General features: G+C 38.9%; 4 protein-coding genes across 5 annotated transcripts; 1 reads left to right on the top strand and 3 right to left on the bottom strand.

Annotated features, from left to right (window-relative positions):
* Nucleotides 1–490: 490 nt before the first annotated feature.
* hsd11b1la (hydroxysteroid (11-beta) dehydrogenase 1-like a) lies at nucleotides 491–6,575 on the bottom strand. Its single transcript, XM_079350520.1, has 6 exons — nucleotides 6,332–6,575; nucleotides 2,579–2,709; nucleotides 2,209–2,412; nucleotides 2,025–2,118; nucleotides 1,078–1,243; nucleotides 491–941 (listed from the first exon to the last, which is right to left on the bottom strand). Exons 1-6 carry the CDS (start codon nucleotides 6,414–6,416, stop codon nucleotides 758–760), a joined length of 864 nt encoding a protein of 287 aa, XP_079206646.1. The 5' UTR covers nucleotides 6,417–6,575; the 3' UTR covers nucleotides 491–757.
* Nucleotides 6,576–7,506: 931 nt separating this feature from the next.
* micos13 (mitochondrial contact site and cristae organizing system subunit 13) lies at nucleotides 7,507–9,521 on the top strand. The gene is made up of 4 exons (XM_079350103.1): nucleotides 7,507–7,699; nucleotides 8,084–8,240; nucleotides 8,768–8,825; nucleotides 8,995–9,521. Exons 1-4 carry the CDS (start codon nucleotides 7,671–7,673, stop codon nucleotides 9,090–9,092), a joined length of 342 nt encoding a protein of 113 aa, XP_079206229.1. The 5' UTR covers nucleotides 7,507–7,670; the 3' UTR covers nucleotides 9,093–9,521.
* A 571-nt stretch (nucleotides 9,522–10,092) lies between these two features.
* Nucleotides 10,093–15,964, bottom strand: LOC306827956 (spindlin-1-like). Of its 2 annotated transcripts, none has more exons than XM_079350101.1 (5): nucleotides 15,811–15,964; nucleotides 15,045–15,086; nucleotides 14,356–14,603; nucleotides 14,015–14,248; nucleotides 10,093–13,073 (listed from the first exon to the last, which is right to left on the bottom strand). In XM_079350101.1, exons 2-5 carry the CDS (start codon nucleotides 15,062–15,064, stop codon nucleotides 12,868–12,870), a joined length of 708 nt encoding a protein of 235 aa, XP_079206227.1. In that variant the 5' UTR covers nucleotides 15,065–15,086; nucleotides 15,811–15,964; the 3' UTR covers nucleotides 10,093–12,867. The 2 variants fall into 2 exon arrangements, with proteins under 2 accessions (XP_079206227.1, XP_079206228.1); XM_079350102.1 differs by having other exon boundaries at nucleotides 15,045–15,083; nucleotides 15,811–15,947.
* A 798-nt stretch (nucleotides 15,965–16,762) lies between these two features.
* On the bottom strand, nucleotides 16,763–19,200 carry LOC306827955 (serine protease 57-like). The gene is made up of 5 exons (XM_079350100.1): nucleotides 19,132–19,200; nucleotides 18,453–18,606; nucleotides 17,640–17,769; nucleotides 17,272–17,517; nucleotides 16,763–16,991 (listed from the first exon to the last, which is right to left on the bottom strand). The coding sequence occupies exons 1-5, from the start codon at nucleotides 19,172–19,174 to the stop codon at nucleotides 16,839–16,841; spliced, it is 726 nt and encodes a 241-aa protein (XP_079206226.1). The 5' UTR covers nucleotides 19,175–19,200; the 3' UTR covers nucleotides 16,763–16,838.
* Nucleotides 19,201–20,322: the final 1,122 nt, after the last annotated feature.

The following is a 20,322-nucleotide window of genomic DNA, read 5'->3' as shown; positions in this document are numbered from 1 at the left end:
GGATTGAAATAAATACAAGTAATACATTTACATGTTTAACACAGGGCAGTTGGAGTCAATCCTAATATGAATATGAAAAGAGGGCTACAGGATATTGTGCACTCCATCTCCAGAAATGTTTATGAATCAACCCTTTGTTTAACTCAACGTTTTTCCGTCAGGTTATTAATGATCCTTGTACTGGGTGCACATATCGCCGCATCCATGGAAAAATCCCCCTCACTCTGACTGTGGAATGCCCTCCCAGACCACCTGAGGGCGCCAAAAATCATTTTAAGAGTTTAACACTCTTTTAAGACTCTTTTTTCAATCGTTTTGTTCTTCTTTGTTCTCCTGCACTTACTTGTTTTATCGCTTTTAAACTCGTTTCCTAATTCCTCTGCCTGCTCCTATTTGTCTTTTATACTTGTTTCCTTTCTTGCTGGATATATACTGTGTGTGTGCATATACAGTATATGTATATATATATATAAATAAATAAACAGATAGATAGATAGATAGATAGATAGATAGAAGTCATAATACTTTATCCCCGGTGGACTTTTATTGAATAAACCTGTCAAAAAACAAGACAAAAAAAAAAAGAGGAGGACAAGGGTCAGTTTGTTATAAATAGGAACTTTAACCATTTGGCTGTTTATCGGTTTCCCCACTTAAAAATTAAACATTTTGGTTCGAAGTCTGACTCAAGAATATTAGTACTGTGTAACAAATCTACGACTTGCATCAGGGTACTACAGTTTCTTTTTTTTTTTGTTCATGGGCTGTAGTTGTAGGAGTTCTGGATTATATAGCTTGTGAGGGATGGGAACCAGTCTTTGCTGAGAGAGACAAGTTGGGTAAACCAAGGGTAGTATAAATCCGTCTGTCTTGTAGCTCCTGTTACAATGATGTTCAATGCTGCATCTGTGGCAGGGTAGGCTGGTACATTAGTGATACCCCTAGAAAACAGAAAGAACATACAGTTTTAACTGCAATGGAGAGCAGTTGTGAATGTAAAGTTGTGTGAAGCAGCTAGTGATCATTTTGCAGCAGGGTAAAACTATTTAAATTGGACTCATTGTACGCTGGACTTACCTGACTTTGTCCATAGCTGCTTCAGTATCAATGAGGCCTAATGTACATATAGAGATTGACACATTACTCTTCTTCATAGCCAGCTCATGATAAAGGGCCCCAAAGAAACCATTCAAGGCAAATTTTGTTGAGGTATATGGTGCCACAAAGGGACTTGCCATTTTACCTGCATGTGAAGAAAAGAAAAACGGTTAGAGACGGGTTTTTCCTAAACTATCTGAAGGTTTCAAGAACAACATTTATGTGCAATGTTAGACTCTTAGACCTCACACAAATTTGACAAGGTTTGTGCAGTCATACAACACAATACTAATGCTCTAGTGTTAAAGGTAAGTGCCCAGTGAGGAAAGCCCTCTTTCCAATTGTGCCCTGTTAATCCGACACACACTTAAATCATGTTTTGGGTGGCATATTTTCAGAGGGTAAAACCACTGTTTACACATTTTACACATCTGGAAGATAATCTTTGGTATCATTAGATAATCTGGCCTTGGATTATCTAATGATGGATTTTAGTTAGAAGGGGGGAATCAGGACCAAAATCTTTCAGTGTGTGGTACCCTACTTAACCTACGACATAACCTCGTCAGTTGTATATGTTCATAAAGGCTACTGTTTCATGTGACATTTTCAGCCTATTCAGCCAAAGACTATTTATGCCTGCTCGCATGAAAACTCCAAACTCTAATAAAATGATTAGTAATACATTGATGAGTTTAGTGATAAAGAATCTTTAAGTAGCCTGAAAAATGCTCTGTAAAGAAAACAGATAATCATTGTTTATGATACAAAAAATAAAATAACTGCATTGGCAAGTGTTGTGGCTGTTTTCTCTCTTCTGTATTTATTGGGTAAATGTCTTGTAATTAATGGTATATATAGTTTTGACATTAAATATGCATATTGATATATGCTCCAGTTGCTGGTAAAAAATGTCGCAAACCTACCTAAAAGTGATGAAACAATCACCAGGGATCCTTTACTTTGCTCTAGGGAAGCCAAAGCCTTCCACGCCATCTGTACATAGCTGAAGAAATTGACCTTTAGAAAGCACACACAGAAAAAACACACAAAGATTAGAGCCTTGTCATCATTTAATCTGACTTGTGCACTATTAAAATACTGCACTACCTGCATCAGCCACCTGGTGTGCTCCACGTCTCCGTCCCACATGCTGAAGGGGCTCGGCCCTATGTGGTTGAGAACCACATAATCCAACCCCCCAAGCTTCTCCAGTGCAAAATCGACCACTTGATCAGGGTCAGACACACTGGCCATGTCTGCTGCTATGTAGAGGGCTTTTTGGGCCCCTAAACTCCGGCATTTCTCTGCCACCTGTGACCAAAAAAAACAAATGCAGAAAGAAAGATTGCCAAATTAATGTTTCATTTTAACCAACAGCTACAATAAATGACCTCTTAAGGCAGAAAGCTGATTTTTTTAAAAATATATAATTAACCATTTACAGCTTTAAGTCTGTTTATATTAAATATGCACCTACCTGCTGTAACACTGTCTCCCTTCTTGCTGTAATTACAATCTGTGCACCAAAGCGGGCGTAGTGATATGCAATCTGTTCTCCAATGCCTGTACTGGCCCCCGTCACCAATACCCTGGCTCCTCTGAGAGACTCTGAAAGATGCACAAAAACACAGAGACAAATGTGGGTTTGATAGAGGAAAAAACAATTTTTTTTCTCCTATATGGCCTGGTTAGAGTCAGAACTGGGAAGGCTCCTTTTGTATCCAAACACTCTCCCTATAGACTTCTACAGACTTGGAAAATATGTTCTATCCAGGAATTTACCAAGCCTACGTGTAAAAATGCTCATATGAACAAGCAGTATTGTAGTATACTGTGTGGAGCAGATCTGTAATAAACACTAGCCCATTGATCAAAACCTATGTTAAAGCATTATATGTGGAAACTTATATGCACACTGCTCCCTAACAACATGAATGCTGTGTTTGCTCTCTCTCTGTGCTCTTTTTCACAAGCGAGAGCCAATTACTCACTCAGTTTGGGCTTTTTCCCAGAAGAACACTGAACTTTCATTCATGATACTTATACAGTTCACTGCATAACATGATGATGATGATGATGATGATGATGATGATAAGGGTTCAAATCAACTTGTGGATCATTGAGAGGATGAATGCTCCTGACTGTGAGGAGGAACCTTTCAGCAGTACATGATTCCATCATGTGCTTCCTTCATCTTGTAGTATGGAACTTTTAGCTTTATTGGTTTCAATGGCTCTTTATCAAACATTATGTCCACATAATAAGTTTTTACTTTCAAAAGAAATCAAATTGTATCAATTAGCTAAAGTTACGCTTAATCATATGTGTTTGAAGATTACATTTTTAGTGCAGTTTGTCTGATAATTGTACTGATGAGTACAATTACAGAAAAACTTAAGAACGGATTTCTAAAAAACTGGAAGGTGGCTCATGGGCAAGGAAGAATAAACTACATAGAACTGGAGCTAGATCCCACTCACCAAGCAAGCCAAAAATCAAACCCAATTGAAATACAGGGCATTCAGTTCTTACAGATATGACATGCAGAGTTAAACTCCTTCCCACACACCTACAGTCTAAGAAACAGAAATACTTTATTCATCGTGGCAATTTCAGTTGTGAACGTTTCTCAAAAACATAGTACAGAAGAAAATAAATAATTTAGACGGTAAAACAAAAATGTGATTTTTGTTTATGTTAAAGGCTCCTGAGAGAATCAGAACAAGCTTCTACACCCTGGTTGAGCTGTAGGCTGAGGCATATGACCATAATGAGGTCATACACTTACTGGTACATGTATGGTGCACTTTGCCCTAAAAGTCTACACTGTTATAATGGTCTCCTCTTTCAAAGAGGCAAATAGTTATGCAAGTTAAGTTAACTTGGTAAAGCACACTTGCTTAATTAGAATCCAAAAGCCAATAGATTAAGAAAAGTTTTATTTGATCAGAGTGTAAATTTCCATGGCAGAATTATGTGCTCCCTAATTTACCACGGGTAGTTTATTTTCTGTGGTCTTTGATCCTGAATAAATGCTCCTGTGTGAGACCTCCAGGTCTCATAAAATCTTGACAGTCATGAGTTAACAACTTGTAGACTATCGGAAAAATATTTTTTATGGCTGTACATATGATTGATTGCTAATAAAGTTTTCTGTTTTTTAACAAACAATGTTTTGGTTTTTTGTTCCAGTTTTATTTTCGTGTTTAATAGATAGAGGAGGATATTGGGTAGAGAGAGAGGGTAATGACGTGGGAAGGAGCAACCAGTTGAACATGAACCTGTACGAACAGCAAGTCTCGACATATTATGTGCAGTTGCAGTCAGATTTTCACATGATAGACTGGATTTTTTTGCGTGCATGAGTCGGGATTTACCACACTGTGTGCTTCTCTTGTTTGAAGACAGTTTTGAACTTCCTTTCACTTTGGTCAATCTCTGTTTTCACACAAAAGTCATTTTCATCTGGATTCAAATGTTCTGCTGTGATCCAGCTTGAAAGTCAAAGTAATCTGACAACAGAAAGATAATGGATAGTGGCAATACAGAGTAACATCTGGTCATATCTAAGTAAAACCACATTTGTACCTGTCTTTACTTGCCACCGGGAAAAAAAGAACAACATAGCTGTTAGACTGTGTTACATAACGTTTCTAATGGGTTGTTAAATGCATGTTGTACCTTTTAATGAGGCTTAATGTCCCTCTAGCTTTTCACAAACCATTTTCTTTTCAGGTGCTGATCCATTTGGAAGCAATGCAAAGATTATGATTTGTTGGATGTTTGATACAAATACAAATGCAGCGGTAAAATATTGACAGCATTTGACCTCCTCTCTATGACATCAGGTATATTGTTGCCATGTAAAATAATCGAGAACTTGGATTAACTCCCTCACTTGCATTTAATTCATAATAAAACTGTAAAGTGGGGCGCGAGACCAAACAAGTTGAACTAAATACATTGTGGAACTTCGAGCTCAAGCATTTTGGGACCAATGGAGCAAAGCACTAGCTTTAATCCTACCAGCCAATAACTGTGCCTCTGTTGCAATATGCTATGGCTGTTAATTTAGCCGAATGTAGCAGACACAGTGTCATGCAACCTAATCCTGATGGATTTGGGAAAGAATATTTGAATCCAGCAGTGTTAGGGATGCTCTATTGGTACTGTTTGCTTCATGACGACCAGATGTTGTGGATTGTTATGTACTTCTATTTCAAATAGGCTACACCGCCTGGTAAAAATCCTGGGGGCTAGTCCACCATGCATAATGTTGCCTTGTGCCTTTTCTTTTTTTGCTTGTAATGAACTATCTAATCACAATTTGAAAAAAGAATTTAAAAAAAAAATCACAAATAACCCTTGCATAAACTTCAGATAATAGCAAATTTTAAACTGCCATTAATCATTGGTAATTATTGTCGCTCTGGGGAGTTTAATGAGACCCACAAATCAATTGGGAGAATTCTGTTCACTGCTTCACTTGAACTGCATTCTGCCAGCCTCCTGATGGACTTATGAATTACCCAACAAATAACAATGTGGTGATATTCCATCACTGCTTGTGATAAGATTGAACTCTGGATTTATGCATTCCATACATATATGTAGGCTTAACTCAAAAACCTTACTTAAAAAGCCTAAATGTTCTCTAATGAAATAATCAACGAACTCTAATGTGTTAAAACACTTTAAATTGATTGTATTCAATTCTGCATAGCCTATGTGCAAACGTAATTCTTGTAAGCCTGGAGTCTCATTTTTGTTTGGCTACAGATAGTCATAGAAATAGTACTATAGGCTACACTTAGTAGAAACGTGTCCCGTCCGTTTCTTCGTCGGATCAATTTTGCATCACTTGATTTACTTTGATTGTTCCCTCCTGTTTACAGAATGTTTGAGCAGCAACAGCGTCTCCTCTCCTCTCACACAGACACGCTGTCAAGAGTTAATCTGCAGCTGGTCGATGCAAACAGCAAAAGCACGACAACAACTATAAAACAGCAGCTAAAGCCCAAAGAAGCGATTTAAAACCTTAGTTGGAACTGGTGTTAAAACAGGTGTATTTGCCATGCAAAGTGATTCACACCGAGGTCTAATGAAACCTATGCCTTCAAAGATCATGCTGTACTAAAATAAAATAAAAAATAAAATAAAAAAACCCCCAAAAAATAAAAACCCAAGAAAACACTGACATTTGGGAAATCCCGTTGATTTTGCTGCTTACCTGAGTCAAAACTCGGTGCAGACCACTTGACAGCTACAAAAGCGACACATAAACTTGCGAGCAGGACTTTCTTCAAATGTCCCATTTTGTAAACTTGTAAGCACTGAGAGTTCAAGAGAAATCCCAGTCGCACACAGCTCCAGTTTCCAGGACTGCCTTTCTCCTGAGATGACGGAAAGCGAATGCCATTTATGTAATCTCTACTCTGTCTTTCTCTCTTGACGTGTGTGATTTAAGGAAGCCCAGGACCAAACAGTGTTCTTCCGGAATCCCATGCATTTTCCCCAGAGCAAATTTGATTGTTTGCCATGGTGTCATAACCATCCAAGGTAGACTTTACAATCTACATCTGCAATTAGCTGTGTAATAAAAAAAAAGGGTTTATTACGGCTTTTATTTCCAAACATTTAAAATGCATTAGGAACGTTCTATTTTAAATCAAAACTTGAAGAAAACATTTATTAAATCTATTATTACTTTGCAGAAAGTGAAGTAAAATGAATATTAGGCTGTTCATTTTTCTGCATTTTTCTTTACAAACTAACATTTACTGTAGTTACTAAAAAATGCTTGAAGATTTAGCTATCTATTTACCGCTATCACGAAATGTAGGCTACAGGAAACAACTTTGTGTTGATGGTGGAAGATTGGTGATTCTGGAGTAAAATACGAGCGGTAGGTTGGTGGCCTCCTGACCGCAGGTCCCTGGCACTTCCGAGATCCGTGACATGCGCCAGGTGCTGCCTTTCGATCTTGGCCCTACTGGGGCACAGACTCCATCCATCCTTCCTCCATGAGCTTCACTAAAATTGTAGCTTTAATATTAAGAGGAAAACTGCACTGAGCTAAAGCCTAGATTTTGTTCTCACTAATATAAGATAATATTTAAGTTTCCTTTTTTCAAACTTTATTCATTCCTTTGGGACAATTTTGACACTCGCTAATTGTTTTTTTTTTTTTTTTTTTTTTTTTTTATAACTTGCTTTATATTGGCATATGGTTGGCATCAATAGGCTTCCATACTGGGAGGTTAGTTCCCGATAAAATCCCGATTTTATGTTTCATTAAAAAAAACTCATCCTCTAAATATGTTCTTTGAATGCTGAGACCTTGCATTGGGATTTAATCACATACTGTAAATAATAACTATTCGAAATAAATTTATTAGAGCGAATCTGCTGCTCTCAAACTAAGCTAGCGCTTCGTTTTGAAAGTACAACTTTATTGACAAACCCTGGTGCACAGCGATCAAGCAGGGTTGTCCTTCAGTGAAGCTTTCCTTTTTTTTGTGTACTTGAAACAACAGAACACAAAAAGGGACGCTATTTGGCTGTGGAAGATGGCAGCAAAGATTTTGCCTGTCGTGAAGTGAGTATTCTTTTGCGTTACCCACTATATCCATGAAGTTAATTCTGTTGTAAGTGCTAGCTACTCGATTAGCCAGTCAGCTTACTGACGCTAAGCTAACTGAGAGGTCTCAACCAGCAACACTGACCTTTTTGTTTGACTGTTGCATATTGAAAATCGTGCTCAGTAGATCCTCATTAAAATTATTTATTTCCATTAATGTAGTATACATTTTGTCATTTGACTCGGGTGTTTGTCCAGCCTAGTTTTTTTTATGGTTTTGTTTTCTGTCATTAGCTGACAGTGTACTTAATCATCTTCAGTCCAATTAAAATGGGTTTTTACGGGGATACGATGTAGTGGATCCCAGTTGAAAGCTTGACTCCCTGTGTTTTTCATTTTCAGACTAGCCACCAAGGTGACCATTGCAGGAGGAGCTCTGTACGTTGCCTATGACTCGGGTCTGCTGGGCAGCAGTGAGCAGGGCTCAGAGGCTTTGGGAAAGGCTAAGGCTGCTGTACCCCCCGCCATACAGGAATGGATGAAGTACTTTGGCCTGCAGGTACTCATTAGATGCACTTTGAATGCATTGTACTTCATTTGAGCAAGTGGGCACCATAATGCAGGACAAGGGATGAAGATATGTCATGCAAACACTGTACTCCTTGTGTTGTTATAAATGTTGACGTCACTTCTTATGAGGCTTTTGATGATTCAGAGAAAAAAGAAGAATTACTTTTTTTATATTGGTTTCCCACCTTCTTTTATCATGTGTCCCATTAGTTGTGAGAGTATAAAACACTATCATAAAAAGATATAATCATAGTAATTTCAAGCAGCGGTGCACCTGCATATACAGGAAACGCTGCATACAGAGTGTAATCTGAACCTACTCAGCACAGACGATGTTTATGTTTTCAGATTTGTTTTACTTTAGCTCATTTGACCAGTGTGAAAGAAGTCAAGAGTGATTAAGCCATCTTTAACATTTCACCTGTTAGTAAGTGTAAAAATAATAATAATAATGATGAACTGTACATGTCTGTCCAAAACTAATGGATCCCCCCCCCCCCCCCCTCTTTTTCTCAGACTCAGCTTCCTACGATGCCAAAGATTGAATTCTCCCCGGTTCAGGGGTGGAACTCCGGTAAGAGCTGCAAGAAATGCCTCATTAATTTTGCTCATTCGTTATTTGAGTGTGCCCAGATTTTAAATTGTTGTGTGGATGAAGTGATATGTTTAACATGTCACATGTTAACAGCTTAAACTTATTTCTTTGTGCATATTAAACCCATTCATGTTTGTTTTTATTTCAGGAGTGCGGTGGACTATTTCAAGTCTTTCAGAGGCTCCAACAAAAGCAAATGAATACACAAATCAGGGATTGCAATACATTAAAGACCTCGTCAAATGAAGAAAAAAACTCTTTGGACAACCTGACATCTTTCAATCTTTTTGACTTTTGCACTTGACAAATATTACTTCTTCTAAAGTTGTAGCCCATCACAGGAAAGAAACAGCATGAAAGAAAACGTGTAAGAGGCAAAGGAGTTGTTAAATGTGGCTTCACCGAGCCTAGGATTTTGAAATAGTACTGTGGTTCTTGAAATGAAAATGGCATTCATCAGGAGTTTATTGTACATAATGCTAAAATGCTAAATGCATTTTGGAAAAGTTGTTTCATTTTGTGTTAAATACCAAATTTATCGATTTGAGTCACGGGCTGATAAAACATATTTGATTTCCCTTTTCTCAAACCACTCTGGGGTCATGAAGAGAATGTCTCTTGTATATATGCAGTCTCCCCATTTGTGACTTACTAATACATCCATTTCCAAACACATCCAGTCTGAAGTGTGATTTGTTGAGATGTAACATTTACCACATGTTGATTGTGCAATCAAAGAACAAGACCAAACAAATGTGCAAAAGTCTTTATTTCTCATGACAGAATAATGACACCACTGGCTCGTTGATGTCGCTACAACTTCTGGCAGGATGTGATCGAAAGAACGAAGAAGAGCGCATACTGTCATTTGAAACTCCACGCTACACGACATCAAAACACTCCACAGCACCATTACTGGTGATGAAAAGTTCACACCTTTTCTTTTTTTAAAATATGGTTTTAATAGAGAGCACTGATTCTGCCACACATAGTCACTTCCCTCTTGTCAAAATGAAGCTTTTAAAATCTCCAGGCACACTCTGTTCAGAGGACACATGCAGAGTTTTGACAGATCAAATGAAGAGCCTTTTGACCAACTAGTCTACGGACTGATACACCGAATGACCTGATGAAGGCTGAAGAGGCCAAAAGCAATTTAGCTAAAAGTACATGTTGGCAAAGTCGAGGATGAAATCAGTACTGGAAACGTACAGGTTTGCAAGACAAAGTTAGACTAGACCCAGAGTGAGCTAGAGACTGTAAACAAACAAGTTTGTCAGTTTATTAGAACTGTTAAATAGTCATAATTCATATATATGTATGAATAACCCTTCTACTAAAAGCTGGTGGTGCTTTCTAGAGATATTCATGAGTAGTCACAACAGGCAACAATATATGGCATTATACACAAGTTGTACATATTAAACAGTGAGGTTTTTTTTCTTTTTTTCAAACTTTCGATAAGTGTATTTTACATGGTATTCATTCTGCCACATTTCTTTTGAAGACAAAAAGCATTTGGGAAACTATGTAGTGTACCGTCATTTTTTTTAGTTTTTTTTTTAATACGTAAACTTTCACAATAAAGTGCTCCCCACACTGGAGATTATACAACCAATCATAATGAGAGTTATACTTAAAGATCATTACAATACGGCGTTAAGGGGAAAACACATCACTAATACATACTGATGGTTGGAGAAAAAGAAAAGAAAAAAACATTCCTCAAGCCGACATTTTCCCCACCTCTGAATGAAAACCAAACAGCAGCCTTTCATTATGCAACAACTCATGAAGTGCGTAGCTAGTCAGAGATACAGTATGTACAGTATTGCCACATGGGAAGCCAGAAGGCACTTCATGATATGTGTGGGGTCAAATGTTGTACTGGAATTTGGCGAAGTGCATTATCATCACCACCAGGAAAAGAATCCGATACAATACAAGGCATGGTGCTAAGGTGCAGGAGTACATCTCCCTATGGTAATAGATAATCTCACACTTTTAATTTGACAGTATGGTTCCATAAATACACCACACATATTCATCCTGTCCATTTATGTCTATACATGCCTCAGTAGAAAGGCAAACACTTGTTTATATCACACTAGGCTGACTCTTCACATGTACCGCCGTTTTTGAAAGTGTTTTTTTTCTTTTTCCAAAGGAGGTTTTTGGCCTTTTGTCTTTACTAACAGTGAAAATGGAGCATTTGGAAAGTCTTCCACACTGTAGGTGTTCATAAACTCGTTTTAAAACAGACTGAAAACACAGACGACGGCTCGCACACTGCAGTAGTCAAACACTTGACAACATTTATTTCACGTAGTGATGTTTTCATCAAACACGCTCTTCAGCAGACTAAATTCGCATTGTATAGCGCCATCTTTAATGCATCTCCAAAAGAATTCTCGTTTTAGGAGAAGATTATTGATCATTCATCCTCCGCCAGGGAGTGTGACATGTTCAAAACCAATGATACGGAGACGTGACAGTATGACTCATTGCCTGAATATGGTAAGCAACAGAGGTCGTAGTCACGGGTTCTTATTGTACTCCTGTGTTCTGCTATACTAAGAGAATTCTTTTGAATATACACATTAAATACCATGTCACCTAAGGGTCTAAACAAAGAAATGGACATCTGTCCTTTTTGGTTTAACTTTGGTTTTCTCTTTATGAGGATAATAAATGTGGTCAAGCACTTAACGTCTCTCCGTCTCCTGGTATCTCTGCCTGTACACCAGTAAGAGGACATAAAGAGGGGCCTCTGTCGTCAGTTTTCACACAGAGCTCATGTTATTTACGTTTAACCCTAAATTAGTGGGTTTTTTTTCTCTTCTTTTAAATATTATATAGGCGTTAATAAGTGGGGTTTTTTGTTTGCTGTAATGGGATTGAAGTGTCTCCAGTAGGTACACATTTTTCTGTGATTTTTTTGGGGGTGATTTATCAGACATTGATCATGTGATTGTTCGTGACGATATACATGTGTATTTAAAATGGCTCTGTACAACGTAACATAGAAAGTAGAAATACCAGTGCCCGTGTACATGTTATTTAGGCCTTACTAGTTGGTACATGTATCTTTAGAAACATGTCTTTTGAGCTTTTTGGGGGTCAGACTTGGATTTTATTCAGATAAAAATACTTTAAGGACAGATTGTTAAGTATCTTAGGGACAACAATGCAAATACAGTAACAACTGCACCTTGCAGCTGTTGGGAAGTGCAATCTTGGACTGTCCTTAGTCAAAAGTAAAGCAGCATGAATTAAAACATGTGAGACCCTCTCCAGGAAAAAGCCAAGCAAAGCGGCGCTACAGTTCTGCTGTGCCTATGAAAAGCAGATTTGCACTTTCTTCTGAACAATAAAGCATATTAAAGGAGCAATACGTAACTCTGACACAAAGCGTTTTAAATTGGTACTGCAGTCCAAATTCAACACATTGGAGAGAGTCATCTCCCCACGTCCCCCTCTTCCCTAGAGTGGAGGCATGTACGGATTGCCATGTCGCTGACACAGAAGCTTCAGTGTTTAGCCAGCTCTGCACTGGTCTTGAAACCTTTCGGCGTTCTAACCTCTCTCCATCTCTCCATATCAAAGCATCTCTAACATTTTCTCCTAGTCTTACCACGTTTCTGATTGTGGAGCTTGTTAGAAAAAAAATGCTGAGGTTTGGGACTGGCTTCCATTGCTGCAACACCTGTTGGTTAGCCGTGATAACTGGCAAACAGAGGAGCATCCAAAATGGTTGTATGTGGGCGCCTACCTTCTCTGGTCAAAAATAAATTCAGACCGGATATGACAATTACGAAGGAGGACGTAGTGGCTGCTGCATTGTTGTCAGAGAAGCCAGCACTTCAACATAGCATGTTTCCTCCATGCCTAATAATGATTACATATTGCTCCTTTAGCTTAGAAACCCAGGCTTGCTTTTGAATAATAAGATTATAAACATGACTGGGAGTAGAAGCACACGGATGGACGGCTGGAGAGTGAAATGAATTGTCCACTATCTCTAGGTGGTTTTGACCAGGTCATAGACGTGGATATGAAAGTCATCATCGTATTTGATATAGTAGACAGAGGGCTTAGCTGGGACCTGGTAGATCACCAGGCCTGTTCTCTTCACACCCTTGTCAGTAACATACTCTACTTGTTTTCCCACCAGGCTCTCCGTCTCTTCTCCTGGCTTCCTGTCAGCAGGCAACAGGTGCTTGTTCTCTGAGGAGTGAAACATAACATTACAATAACTTTCAAATAAGATAAAGGACGTTTTCAGTACTCAAAAGGATCATGCACATGAAGCTTTAACAGATACAATAACTAATAATTATCTGGATTTTTTTCAGGCCAGAGTATCCTCCATGATGCCTCAGTTTATTCAACATTTTTCTTAGATTTCTAACAATCTGAACGAGCCGTAATATAAATGCGACTATTAGTGTTTGTAAAATGATTTAATTATTCTTTCATTCAAAGCTGCAACTTGTACTTCTTTAATAACGACAGTTACTTCAGAAGTACAAGTTCAAGTCAGTGACTGACTTTTAAACATGGACGTTTTGTTCAACAACCGCACATTGTATGTCCTCAGTAAAACCTTGGGGCCCTGAGTTTATTTAATTCCTCTCTTAACGGCATACAGTACTGCCCTTACAAAGTCTTCTGCCACGTGAGCTCCATATCAAACAAGCTGAAAGGGCTATGCTTCATTTTTTAAACGGTCTTTAATGCTTTCTGTTTTGATGGATGCATTTTTTTTTTTAAATGAACCCATTACACCAAATGTCACAAAACAAAGCCCTTTACAACTGAGCAGAGCAACAGCTGAAAATAACAGATACAAGAAATCAGCAATAATTGGTCAGAGAAAGAAAATGTGAATCTTGAACTTGATCACAAAATCTATGCTGAAGAGGCGCTAGATAAAAACGTCACAATATTTAGAGGCTAATAGCAGCGTCTTTGTGGTTTATTTGTGGGGAGTCCAGACTACCCAGCCATGGTGTAACTCACATGGCATGCATGCTGAGCACAATTAAATGATCTTTCAAAACTGGAAAACTGATTTAAGAAGCGGGCAATTGCTCTTTACGGATTTTAAAAGACAGATTTTGTGTGATGAATCAATTTGCCTCTTTCCACATCCAAATAACAAGTACCTGCTTCAGGCAGAATTCTGAGGTCTCCGTCAGCGTAGTCGTCCCACAGTTGGTACATATAAAGAACGGGGTCCTTTTCATAAGTGATATAATACCAGTTGGTCATTATCGGTGCCCTGGAGAGGACCATGCCTCGCCACTCATTCTTCTCTCCATCCTCTTTTTCAAAGAGATGCTCCACAGCTTTTCCCACCAGCTCCTCCGCGCCAGGAGGAATCTTTATCTTGTTGTTTACTGTGGAGACAAAGCTGCGATCAATAATGGCGATCTATAATGTTGCAAAATCTGCATAAAACCTTAATCGTGAGATGCAGGGGGAAACAATATTCAAACCAGCTCACCAACTTTTTCTGTCAGAACTTGTAGGTTGGACACCCTGTCATCCTTGAATAACTCTATGCCGTAAACGCAGTCAAAGCCATCGTACTTCACCATGAAGAGGGACGGGTTCACACTAAGCCTGTCCAGTACGGTTCCCTTCCATTTACTCTGGTTTCCCTTCTCACGCCAGTTGTGCTGGATGCGAACTCCCAGAATGCTGTTGGGTTCCGGGGTCAATGTGTCACTCAGCTCCCCGCTACTGCGCTTTCTGGTAAATTAAGATGAATATTGACGTGGAAGTGTCAAAAGTTAAGGTCTAAAATAGGGTGTGAAGCTTTGCTATATACAAGGCGTCGTGATCAGGCTTTCATATCAGTTACTGTGTAACTTCTCAGTGTTTGATTACACAAAGATTTGCAATTAAGACTGTTTTTTTTTAAGTTGGAGTGAGTTCAAATAACCTTTATTTGTCATTTGAGACATAAACAAAAATGTGTCCCTCTTTTGTAAGCAGCTTATTGTTATACAGTCAACTGAAGTGCCAATTGATGTCATTATATCAAAGAATGAGTCCAAAAATGAAGTCACGATTTGCATCAATAACAGTCAATTTCCATGTAACTGTGACAATGTGACATGTGTTGATTGTACATTGCACTCTAACAGCCCCATTACTTGCATCATATACAGCAGCTGTGTTTCTACATACCTGCCCCTTTTCTTGGACATGCCTCAAGAAACTCAACCGCTACTGATTAAGAGAAAGAAAGGGACATGTTAAGATATAATGTGAGTGAAAACGACAGCTGGCAAACTTCACATGTACTGTGTATACTGCTGCTGCATGAGGAAGGCCTTTACTTCAGCTGAGAGAGGCTGGCCTCCTCTCAGAGACCCGTGACAGGCTGCAGCCTGCTCAGCAGAGACTGACAGCTCCAACAGCCAATAGATTTGTGTGATGAAATAACTTCCTGGGCATTTACTTTTCTCCACACAGCCATTGAGGTCACTAATGCCAGACTATGCATTTGTGTTATTAAGTAATGAAAGCACATATATCGCCTTAGTGTATGGGTACGCATCCTACATATAATCATGTAACCACTACTGGAGAAAAGAAATCCTCTCTGTAAAGTATGCAACGTTTTTCTGTAAAGAAAATAATAATGATACATTTGATACTCGAAACATACAACATCGGATTAGGGCAGCCATATAAAACATGTTGTAAGTGATGCCATATGTCACCTGTCCTGGACTAGTTCCAGCACACCTACACCTCATGCTGTAGGTTATTATCAGGCACACTCGTATGTCCTAGCTGTGCCTCAATGCAGATGTTAACGTTACTGTCCAGAGAAGTGGAGGCGGCTAGCTACATCCGCTCGTCGGGGTTGCTAATGTTGTTGAAGAAACACCACAGACAAATGCGCGTTGACAGCCTCCTTCTTGCCGTGTGTAAACAATGTCATTACCTTTACGCTGTTTTCATGTCAGTAATGTTCAGTTCGTCTGGCAGAGAAATGTTGCCATTGCCACACACACCAAACCCGCCAGCCTGTGAGAATCTCGCGAAACCTGTGGAAAATGGGAGATGAGGAAAGAGACTCCAACTCCCATGGAGCCTTGGTTTTGCCATGCACGCAGAGGAGGAGGACATGAAACAGTGAGTTTTTTTAAATGATATGATGTGAACTACAGGAGATAAACAGATCGTAGGATGATAATAGCGGCATTGTCCTCAGAATTTGAGAAGTCAACCGATCACAACCATGTATTGAGATTGAGCTCGAGCTCATGCTTGACGCAAACTTAGTTATGACTTAAAGGCGCAGGCAGGATAAAAGCGCTGCTCAAGATACACTGGATTTATCTGTTTTCACTCTGCTGTATCTGCAGATTTATGAGCAGTTCTATGAGCTATAGCCTAGGCTGTGCGAAACACCTGGACTCAGTGTTCCTTATATCGTAAGTCGAGTTAGCAGTTATTAGCAGCCAATCGACGTCCGCTTAATAATGTAACACATGACACTAATAACTAATAACAATAATGTAACACATGACAATAATGTAACACATCACATCAAAATGAAACGACACTGTACAGTTATTTTTACAGTCTATGGTACAGTGTCGTTTCATTTTCTTCATCTGTGCAGTTTTTAGTGGAAACATTATCGAATTTCTGTCAGATAACCTAGGCACAAAGGCCTTTAAAAAATCATCAAATAATATACAAATCATCAAACTATTTTTTTTACTGATACTGCAACATTGCTAATACAATTCATTATTTATTCACCATGGACCCTATTAGTGACATTCATCAAAATATCGTACTTTTTAAATTTTATGAAGAGTTTTGCCTGACTCATGCATAATTTTAGCTCAAATTACCTTATGTGGAAAAAACACAAAACCACAATATTGAACTTATATTAAACATGGCCACATGTTTGTTTATTATTGAGCTGAAGAACAAACAGACAATATACTTTAGAACCTAATTATTGTTTAATACATTTCGGATCCATCCCCTGAAGGAGGATACACGCGTGTAGACATCAGGAGTCCTGGGGTCTCCACAACGCTGGCCGGAGAAGGAGACCACACCTGCCGCACCTCCATCACAAACCAACGGACCACCTGAATCCCCCTGAAATATACAGATAAACATCACTTCTGTGAGTTTGTGTAAACATCATCTGTGATCAATTTCATGTGCTCAGTGTTTGTTACCCTCCAAATCTAAAATAATGTGGCACAAGTTAAAAAAAAAAAAAAATCAAAATTACTTTCCAGTTCTTGTGACATCGACATAAGTTAGAAATTTAAAATAGATGTTCTTTTTCACCACGCAGCCTTACACACGCCTCAAACTTCTTCAGAGGTCAGTCTTGGGTCTCATTTGTGTGTAATGCACTGTATTTACTTACCGAGCAAAAACCTTGAGGGGCCCTGGCCCCGGTGCCACAAACCATTGAACGGGTGATGGGAACAGCTCCCCATCTCCTTCGACATGTCCGCAGAGACAGAAGTGTTACATTGACTTCCTGAAGCCTGATTGCTAGGGTATCGTTATCCCCTATATCTCCCCAACCGGTTGTGATGCAGCTTGTCAGCCTGCCTCCTTTCGGAGGGATGATCTGCACTGCTTGAGTCAGTGCAGCACTGCCACTGAGCTGAGAAACATAGATCATTGGGAGAAACAGCTCAAAATACACCGTAACTAGAAGCAATGATATAGGGAGTATTTCTTCAAACATGATGGCAAGTTGTGAACTAAAGTTTAAATTATCCGCACCTTAAGAAGCATGATGTCATTTTCATGTCCGTCATAGTTGGGATGTGGAATGGACCTGGCCACTCTGAACTCTTGCATTGTAGATTCATTACCAGACAGAGTATCAATTCCAAGTACAACTGTGAACGGTCTGGAAATCACAATTTAATGTAAGACTTTAAGATTTTATTTAGGGGTCAAAAATCTTTTCATCATGCTGCATCACAGTCTTCAACTCTGTGCTTTTCATACACTTGCATACTATGGTCCATCCAAAACTTTGAGACTTAAAATACGTAAAGTAATTCTCTCAGAACTGAATTCCTTGCTTTTTTCTGTTTCTTGGTTTAGTTTCTTTGGCTTTTTATGTCTTTATTTAGAGATAGGAAAGTGGATAAAGCCTCAAACCGGGAACAGAGAGAGAGGGAGAGAGAGAGAGAGAGAGAGAGAGAGAGAGTGGGGAAAGACATGCAGGAAAGGTGCTACAGGTTGGAGCTGGACCAGGGCCATCCTCTCTCAATGACTTAAGCCTCTGTACATGGGGCACACGCAATGACCACTAAGCAACCAGCACCGCAATAAGATGTTGTGAAAGTTGCCTCTTATAGTGTTTACTCTGATTAAAAAACAAAATGTCTAGCAATTTGAACAAGTTGGTCATGATTATGTATGTATGATGTAAAATAACTAATAATTGAATATAACAATTATAAAATCAGTTTATTTGATTCTTTAGGAACCGAAACTATTCCTGAAGACGTATTTCAAATCTGTTGTAGTAGTTCTCAAAGCTGAAAATGACACAATATGGAAATTGTATTTTGGTTTTCTTACGCATTTATCAAGCAGTGTGCTGCTGTGAGCACAAAGTCCTCTTTCACCAGGGCTCCCCCGCAGAAGTGCTGACCTCGGACTTGCAAAGAGGCCATGTAAGGGCGAGAGTGGGGTGCAGCATCTTGGCCTCCCACGATTTCTGAACCATCAGCACCTGAAACATAAAATAGTAATTTATTATTTTGTCACATTTAAACATGATAGTATTAGTTTATTTTAATGGGGACAGTGCAATTTCATAAAACACATGATTACACATGGTTAAAAAAAAGAAGCCAGAATTAGCCAGAAGGCTAGTTTTCATCTTTAGTCCCCTGGCCATGATGGGAAAAGGCAATAAAAAGTACCATTTAAAAGGAAGAAAAGACAGAAGAGAGAGAGAGAGAACAGCACACAATACATGTACAATATAATACAAAATGCATATTATAACAGTATACAATTAAGAAAAAAATACATCACAACATAACATTACATAATCTCAAAACATCACGACAGGCTTATCTTTTAGTGTTGGCAGCTGGAGGTGTTGATAAGCCACATTTTCAATTTTGTTGTGAAGGCCTTGTAAGTTGTGATCCGTTTAACCTCCTCAGAGTTCCACACCTTTACACTTCTTACTGACCAGGCCGACTTATACACTTTAACTGTATAGTAAATCATATATCATAGAACCTACCGTTCAGGAGAAACAGCAGCAGCTGTATGAAGATCAGTGCCATGGTCTCTGGTAAAAGCAACACCTTCCACAGTCTTTAAAGTTTTGGAGAAGAGAAGTGCTTCCTTTGTGGTCTTTATTGCTTCAGTGAGTTTGCCAACATATGTCGTGATTTTCTTTTGACATTGTGAAGTTGGTAAGATTACAAAAGATTGGCTCATATTTTCATAATTTTGCAGACATTATGAAAGAAACCCCTGAAGTTACAATAGATGTAAAATCATTAAAATGTCTTTTTACTTAAATTAAAAGTGACATTATTAATCAATGGGTATGTTTGTGATGTATTATTACACTTAGGCCTACTGCTTACATTTGAATCCTGCAAAATAAAAACCCTGCCATTCAGTTGTTCTCTTTCAAGTGCCTTGCATCATGTTGTGTGAACAACTTTGTTCTTCAGTAAGAATGTGGTTTTGTGAAATAACGTACAGCAGACTTGGGACAGTATTGTCTGACTCTGCAACACTTGTCCCTTTACCTAATCCACCTGATTCAGTTAGTTAAGGCATAACATCAATCTACACATCCTAACTTTCATAGCCCACTAACTTATGCTTTTGGGGTTTTTCTGGAGATTTGTTGCAAATAATCAAAGTCACAGTCTAATCATAACACGTGTCTTTGTCTAATTTCTAGTCCAAAACACCTCAATACATTCATCATTAGTTTCTCTCGGGATCAATACAGTATCTATCTCTCTATCTCCATCCTAAATAAGCCATGTTTGTCCAACACACTTACTGTAAGCAATCATCTCATTTCAGGATATTAAAAGTTGGAAAAAAGAGGCCTTGATTGGTTGAACAGGCAAACAAACTTGGTTGGGAACCCTCCGGTCCCCAACTAGGAACTTGGGTTGGTAACCAGACTGTGGCAGGTCCAAGTCCCGATGATGTCTGTTAGCTGAAGAGGTGCCAGACCACTTCTTGAGCACTGCAGAGGGGCCCTTTAGCAAGGCACCGAACCACCACCAGCTCAGGTAGTGCTTCCAGTGAGTTATGCTACCACACTCTGACATCTCTCGATTAATGCATGTCCACAGGTCCTGCTTGTACATGTGTATGATTCAGGCCTGTGTGTGTGAGAAGAATGTCTCTAGAATAACAGAGTGCGAACCAGAATTTCCCCCTCTGGGATTAATAAAGTGTA

The sequence above is a fragment of the Symphodus melops genome (assembly GCF_947650265.1).
Source record: "Symphodus melops genome assembly, chromosome: 8".
NCBI lineage: Eukaryota > Metazoa > Chordata > Actinopteri > Labriformes > Labridae > Symphodus > Symphodus melops.
This window is presented reverse-complemented; position numbering and strand designations above follow the sequence as displayed.